Source organism: Dendrobium catenatum, unplaced genomic scaffold, assembly GCF_001605985.2.
Source record: "Dendrobium catenatum unplaced genomic scaffold, ASM160598v2 fragScaff_scaffold_879, whole genome shotgun sequence".
Taxonomy (NCBI): domain Eukaryota; kingdom Viridiplantae; phylum Streptophyta; class Magnoliopsida; order Asparagales; family Orchidaceae; genus Dendrobium; species Dendrobium catenatum.
The window spans coordinates 662,119-670,303 of NW_021319341.1; the positions used below are offsets into that span (position 1 = coordinate 662,119).

The following is an 8,185-nucleotide window of genomic DNA, read 5'->3' on the forward strand; positions in this document are numbered from 1 at the left end:
TGCAAATCAATCTACATATCTGTACGTTTTTGTGATTGCTTGGACAAGAGGAATTCTATTACCAGATAAGGATAACTCTTTTACATCGCACCATAACTGCTATAGATGCCCATATAACTTCTGCCAACGGGCTCATTTAATAACTGATACAACTGCTGTTAATCCTCTGTGAATTCCTGCAACAGCTGTATTATAACTGTAGGCAACATTGATCAATAGGAATTTGGTTGCAACGGCAGTTTATTCATCCAACAGAAGCAATCAATTCTTTGTTTGTCTGCAGCTTTAGTTCATATAAATGCAGCCACCAATTCGACTGCAGTTTATATATAACATATATTTGCATATAGCTGCAGCTATCGATTCAAATAAATTTGGGTACCAATTCAACTGCAGCATTCACATATAACATTTATGAGAATAGTATCTTCAAGCTTCAAGCTGCAGTTCAATGTGTAACAGTAGTTCGACAAAATATATAACTGCAGACGACAAAATGTGAAAACAAGCTGAATTGTTACGAATAAACTGTTTCTAACAGAGGTTAAAACTGCAGTTTATATATAACAGTAAAGCTTCAAATATACTTCAAGTGTTGATGGGATCATCTCCTCGAGACCTTCAGTTCAACTGGAAGCTCATTGAAATCGGAGCTCAAATGTTCAAAAAATTCCAATTCCAATTAAGTAAATTTTATGTAGATGTATCAAACTTGTTTCAATAGATTGTTTGGATTTTAATTGTAATATGCAATGCATAAATAACTCCATCAGCTTCAATTTTGCAAGTCCACCATAATTGTTGGTCAAAACAGGATGGAAAAACATAGATGATACAATAGATTGATCTATCATAAAGCAATTAAATCAGGCTTCATAAGAATTCCAGCGAACTGTGACTGTTAGCACTTTAGTACCACCAAATGTGAGTTGTGGAGTCCAAGGCACACCAAATAAATCAATCCCTGTCGTCAAGAAAAGGAATGAGGGAAACCTGCTCATAGATCATGGAGAGATATTACGTACGGAGTCCGGACAGAAGTTGCGTCCGATTTTTATGAGTGTGCGTAGAGAAAAACAAAATAAAAATATAGTGGTGAACACTAACTGTGCTTTACTGCGCACACTCACAAAAACTGTACTACAGGAAAATGTCCTATTACCGTCGGATTTTTTCGGCGGACCTCTGGGCGCCGGAAATGGCGACGCTGTTACCGGCGGAACCTGTGCGACGGAAACTTTACGGCGGTCGTTTCAGTGGCTAACCCGCCGCAAACTTATCGACGGAGAATTCATGGGAATTGACCGGCGCATGGTCCGCCGGTAATTACCGGCGGGGGTACCGGAGTTTTTAGCGTCGTCTTAACTTAAACACGACGAAGTTAAACGGGCGGATTTAATGAATTGTGTTGATGAAAATTGTGTTGTTTATATGTGTTCTTTTATGCATGTTGTTTTTGTGGAAATCAATTTTTAAACAAAGGAAGGTATTTTTTTCTTTCAGCTCCAGGTTTCCGGCGGATATTCCGCCGGCCACTCTGTCGGTACGACGATATGTAGTTTCCGGCGGATATTTTTCGACGGTTACGAATCGTCTTATCAATGACAGAAGATCTGCCGGTAAGTCCGACAGAACGTACGATGGAAAACGAAAATTATGCGACAGCGAGATTTACCTATTTTTCGCCGGAAACATGTTTCCTGCGCAAATTGTGCGCCAGCAAAAATTTCCGACTCGTGATAATCCGGCGGAGGGTTTTTCACTGGAAATCCGCCGGAAAGCAACAATTTCCGGCGCATTTTCGTTCATACCGACGGATTTGGTCCGCCGGTATAAGCTTGTTTTCCTGTAGTGTGGACGGTTCTCCGGTCCGGATTCGCACATAATAATCTCTCCAGATCCTGGATTTAAATAGAGACTATGTTGTAAATTGACTTTTTATTTTATAAACTAGCTAGTTATATTTCTATTATTTTATTTAAATTTATATTTGCACCAATAGCATATAATTCAAGTAATAAGTAAATAATTTAAATATTTATTACATCATCAAGGTTAAGTGTAAATTCCAATTGAACATTTCCGTCCTTAATTTCAACGAGAGGTCTAATTTTCAAAATGGTACTGCAAAGATGAGAGAAAGATGGCTTTCGCCTGTCGGACAAGAGATGCATGGAGATGAACATCATGAAGTTAATGTTAGGCCTTCTTTAGAATGATATTGATGTAATTGTCCTACTAGTTAGATATGTGGTCAACATATGGAAAGTAAATTAATGGGCATGATATTAATTAATGTAATTATCATACTCATAAGAGAGATGACTGTTTCATATGAATTTGCCAATTCAATCTTTCCTCAGAAATAAATTTCTTGTCTCTTTAGTTACTTGGTTATGCACATGAAACCAATTATAAACATTCTGTTTTGGTGGTAGACAAAGCTATCAATTTGACTTTTGATGAAAATAGAATTGGTTTTTTAGCTTTCATTATGCATGAATGAATCAAAATCGTCAAGCTAGTTAATGTATCCATACTCTCTCTCTCTCTCTCTCTCTGTTAATATGTACAGTATATGTATATTTGTAAATATATGTATGTATGTATTTATGTATATATATGTACGTATGTATACATATATCATATTCTCTCTCATATATGTATGCATGTATGCATATATATATGTTTATGCATATTTGTATGTATGCACAAATGCATATATGTATATGTATGTATGTATGTATATATGTTTGTAAACATACTAAAATGAATATTCATGTATAAATGCACTTTATGCACTTGTCTAAGAACTTGTATGAAAAGATTAAAAAATGAATTGAAATTATATGTTTAATCAAATTAGAAGCATGCATTTATTATCTATATGAAATAGTTTTCAACCCTATCATACTCAGAGAGCCAGAGTTGGGCAACCCTCTACTTAGTGACAAATGGAAGAAATGGGATTCAATCAATACAACAACGAAAGGGATCAAGCCAACTTGTTAGAAAATCAGATTAATTTTTTTATTAGGGTTGATTTAAAATTAAAATCAACTTGTTGATTAGGAGTAAAATTCAAATTGAATCCAATTGAACTAGCTTTTGGCATAGTTTTGAATTGCATATATACATCATGGAAAAGATTAAGTTAAATAAACTATCAAATACATATATTTACGCACTTTATTTATTCTTTAGTTTTCTTTATATATTTAAAATTACAAAGAAGAAAGTGACTCAAAGATTGTCTTGGAAGAAGAAGTAATGATCAATCCAAGACAAAGAAGATGCAAATTATTCTATGTGGATGCCGAACGCCATCCAGAGACCAATCAGAATGCGCTACATCACCCCTGCTCGGTATCACGGCTCGGTACCACGCTCAGTATCATGCTCGGTACTGCTGACATGACGTATTCTGGTTGGTCTCCGGGTGGTGAACTGCGTTCGGCGTCCGTACAAAGCATATAAGTCGAACCACATTTCTTTTGGTTTCTTCTAATTGCAATCTCTCCTAGTTTTTCACATACTTTTCTTAAACCAAGCAAAACAAATTAAAAAACTCTTATCCTTTCTCCTTCATTCTAATGCATGAATCCAAAAAAGTTGTGGGTGTATCTCTGCCAGCTATAGTGTAATTCACATAAACTTATCCTTAACATATTCTATAGCAATAGTCCAAATATGCTTCATCATTTTGATATCTATAAATATAATAAATTCTACAGTAATTCACAACGTCAATAATCCTTCAATTTTAAAATTACAAAAACAAAAAAATCATACAAATCTCTTAAATGCAAGCTAAGCCAAGACTTCCATATGCACTACAAACATTCATTACCCATTCCTCATAAAAACCAAAAGCTGCAAGAATCTAATATTCACAAAACATCTACTATAAAGTCATGAGAGTTACAAGTCATATATCATGCACGCATAGAGAGTAACAACCATGGTACAAAAGAAGAGAATCTGCATTATTGGCGCTGGCATAAGCGGCTTGGCAACATGCAAACATTTGGTGGAGAAAGGATTCCGACCGGTGGTCTTCGAAGCTGATCAAACTATCGGTGGTGTATGGAAAAGCACACTGGCGTCGACACGCCTACAAACATCAAAATGGGATTATCAATTCTCTGACTTCCCGTGGCCGGAGAAGGTAGTGGAGATATGTCCTGATAATATCCAGGTCATGGCATATTTAGAATCTTATGCTCAACAATTCAAGCTTATAAAACATGTGAGGTTTGGAGAAAAGGTGATGGGGATAGAGTATGTTGGTGTGGGAGAGGAGGATATTGAGGCATGGGATTTGTGGGGCGGTTCCGGCGAGGCATTTGGTGGTAGTCAGCGAGGGGTGTGGCATATCAAGGTGGAGAGTGTGAAAGATGGAACTATAGAGGTAATTTATATTATTTCTAAGATAGTTACCTTGTTTTATTTAATTGCATTCAAATTTATTTTTGCTGCTAAGATAGAAATTATATTATCAATTATTTTTAAGAAATATATATGTTTTTAAATCGTTTGTTTTATATTTTTAATTTTATAAGCCATCAGGAACATATGGGCCAATTATCTTCAATTTTTGTCTTAAAAACTCCATTTTATGTGGCATTTTTTTATGTATAACGTTTTGGTAAACTCAGTATGCCATTGAATAAGACATAAGTGAATACAAATGTATATAAAAATGTTATATATAAAATGTCTTAATTATATTTTCATGTTAGAATGTTACAAAAAATAAGGTCAATCTAAGTTTCTTATTCAACCTACCATTGTAGATTCATGTCATGGATTTTGTTATCCTTTGTATTGGAAGATTTAGCGGACTTCCAAATATCCCAACATTTTCCGAAGAGAAAGGTCCTGAGGTCTTTGATGGCAAAGTGATTCATTCAATGGATTATAGTAATATGGATAGCTCAACGGCTGCTCAATTGATCAAAGGGAAACGAGTCACCGTTGTTGGATTTCTTAAATCAGCATTAGATTTCGCTGTAGAATGTTCTAATGTTAATGGTAATTAGTTCACATTTCATTCCATATGATAAGTTATTATTATTAGTTGAAAACTGAGATACATATTTTTTATGTGTTCCAACATAATATTTTGCTTTATATTGCTTCAATTTGATCCAAAAGTAACTCATCTTGATTTATGTTTATTAAAAACATTCATTTTTATTTTTGCTTGTAATAATCTTTTATAAAGCTACTTTCAAAAAAAAAATTATAAGTTGGATGTAAAATGTCAAAAATCCTCACAAACATTCACTCTTTCTATTAATTTCAAGATTTAGGTTTTGTTTGGAACAATTTTTCTAATATTTTCTAATGCAACTTTTTAGTACAAAAATTTCAAAAAATTTATACTAAAAAGTTGTTTTAGAAAGTAATAAGAAAATTATTAATGTTGAAACCTTAATGATGCAGATCAAATTCTCTTGATGATATAAAATAAAATGAAGCGTTTATAAAAAATTAGACTAAAAAGAAATATTTTTTATATTTTGATATGAACAATCTTCCTTGTAATTAATATTTTTTGATATATTTTGTTTAATTATCAACAGGATCAAAGTATCCATGTACGATGATAATTCGAACAAAGCGATGGAACATACCAAGCTTTGAGGTTTGGGGTTTTCCTCTCAAGTACTTATTCTTCAATCGTTTTGCTGAGCTGCTCTTTCACAAGCCTGGGGAAGGACTCATCCTCAGTCTGCTAGCCTTCTTGCTTTCACCTTTGGTAAGCCGTAAGCATATATAATTATCAAATCATTTTGGTTTAGTTTGGGATGACTTTCTTACTGCTAAAGCAGCTTTCTAGTCTGCTAGCCATCTTAGGCCTCGTTTGGGTTGGCTTTCTTCTTGCTTCTTAAAGCGGCTTTGTAGTACAAAAAGTTTAATTTTTATACTAGAAAGCCGCTTTAAGAAGCATGAAAAAAGCCGTCCCAAACGAAGCCTTAAAGCAGCTTCTTAAACCTTCTTAAAGCTGCTTTAAGAAATAGTAAAAAAATTGTACCAAATAAAATCTTAAGAGAACAAATACGTACATGTATAATTTATTGATCAATTAGCTTTTTTTTCTATCAATCTTTTAGGTGTGGACTTTCTCGAAAATTGCTGAGAGTTATTTTTTGAAAATAATTCCAATGAAAAAGCATGGAATGGTGCCTGAGCACAGTTTCTTTCAGGCAATTTCCTCTTGTCTTTTATGCGTATTACCTGATAATTTCTACAATAAAGTGGAAGAAGGAAGCATTGTGCTTAAGCCTTCTAAGACATTCAGCTTTTGCAAACATGGCGTCGAAGTTGAAGGGGAAAGACAATCAATTGATTCAGACTTGGTGATCTTTGCTACTGGATTCAAAGGTGATCAGAAGCTTAGAAACATATTTGTGTCTTCAAAGTTTCAAGAGATTGTCGCAGGAAGAAAAGATAATGTAGTTCCTCTCTATAGGTACTGATAAGTATTTAACATGGTAGCTTGTTAGAGAAATTTTTTACAAGATTATAAGTTTACAATATATTTTACATATCATAAAATAAGAGTTTGAGTTAAATATTTTACCTACAGGGAATGTATACATCCACAGATACCACAAATGGCAATCATTGGCTTTGCTGAGAGTATTTCAAACCTGTATACATCAGAGATAAGAGCGAGGTGGCTATCACACTTCCTCCATGGAAAGTTCAAGCTGCCAAGCAAAAGATCCATGGAGAAGAATGTGATGGAGTGGGAGAAGCATGTGAAGAAATATTCAGGAAGCAGATATAGAGGATCTTGTATCTCTACTCTTCATATTTGGAATAATGATCAGTTGTGTAAAGATATGGGCTGCAATCCAAGGAGGAAGAAAGGCTTTCTTAAAGACTGGTTTTTACCTTACTCTCCTGCAGATTATGCTGAGCTTGATTGAGTTGAAGGATAAATAAACAACGGTGTAATTGTGAAGTTGATTATTGCAGTTATGTTTTAATTGATTGAAGTCATAGAAAAGGTAAATTGTTTTAGTTTCTTATTTGTTTAAATGACATTTGGAAAAGATGAATTTGATCTTATGAAATATGTAGTTGTTAGCATGTTGGTAGGATCAATTTAAACATATCAATTTAGACTTTGTTTGGAACGGCTTTCTTACTGCTTCTTAAAGCAACATTTTAATACAAAAATTTAAATTTTTGCACTAAAAAATTGCTTCATGAAGTAAATGTAGCATTCAAAAAATAGTAGAAAAGGAACAATCCATAGCAATCGAAGACCAATTCATCATAAAAGTGCTCATTATTACTCAATTCATTCTAACAAATTAAACTGGACATACATGCTTTTTTGAACCTCCTAAACAGTTGCATTTTATGAATCATATGCATTCAAGAGGTAGTGAACCTTATTGCAGTTGATTGCACCAATTTGCACATGAAAAGTTTCAACCTTCCAGCACTAAGGTGCCTACGACTTCATCATTTACTATATTTAATGTTCATATCTATAATTTATGATAAAAAAAAAACATTATCAAACGCATGCAACCACCATCACTTGCACCTACTAAGTTGTTGCTCATAACCCATATTAACTAGAGTCAAGGCAAGTTAGGAGAGTTGACCTTAAGGGTGTTCAATTTGTTGTAAATAAAAGAGACACAACATAAATCCATACACAAAATAATGGCTTAACAGATCTGAAAATAATAGATCTGAAATAAATTGATGTAGAAATTAAGCAAAATCTTGCTTGTGAATGATGGGATAATATAAATTAGTTAAGATGGCAACTATAGCATAATAACTTTCATGCAATAGTATGAAGTACTGGATAAAAGATTACAAAATTTTGACTATCAAGCAATTAATAAGGCCGCATTTGGTAGCATTAATAAGCCTAAAAATCAAACTCATTTTTTGAATTCATATAAAGAAGTAATACAAGGCAAATTGATTTGGACTTTGTTGGCAAACAAATATCCCACTTGAGAACTCAAGAAATTGCAACAACATCAACTCTCAATTCTCCATTCCCTCCAACATCAACTAATCTCATAGAAGTGACAAAGTTACTCCATCTGCTTGTGAGCAAATGCCTTCGAGGGTTGTCCTGCGATCAGAAAATAATGAGAAACAAGGAAAATACACTCTTCATCTCATTTGAATGCATGATCTA

General features: G+C 33.7%; 1 protein-coding gene across 1 annotated transcript; it reads left to right on the plus strand.

The window, feature by feature from the left end:
• The first annotated feature begins 3,961 nt into the window (after positions 1 to 3,961).
• Positions 3,962 to 6,941, plus strand: LOC110095892 (probable flavin-containing monooxygenase 1). Its single transcript, XM_020821592.1, has 5 exons — positions 3,962 to 4,411; positions 4,797 to 5,034; positions 5,589 to 5,764; positions 6,120 to 6,478; positions 6,596 to 6,941. The coding sequence occupies exons 1-5, from the start codon at positions 3,962 to 3,964 to the stop codon at positions 6,939 to 6,941; spliced, it is 1,569 nt and encodes a 522-aa protein (XP_020677251.1).
• Positions 6,942 to 8,185: the final 1,244 nt, after the last annotated feature.

What these genes read in the sequence shown, in the direction of transcription:
- LOC110095892 (XM_020821592.1), top strand. Translation starts at nt 3,962, where the DNA reads ATGGTACAAAAGAAGAGAATCTGCATTATTGGCGCTGGCATAAGCGGC. An exon ending in AGAATGTTCTAATGTTAATG is followed by an intron (nt 5,035 to 5,588) that starts GTAATTAGTTCA and finishes AATTATCAACAG; the next exon opens with GATCAAAGTATCCATGTACG. An exon ending in CCTTCTTGCTTTCACCTTTG is followed by an intron (nt 5,765 to 6,119) that starts GTAAGCCGTAAG and finishes TCAATCTTTTAG; the next exon opens with GTGTGGACTTTCTCGAAAAT.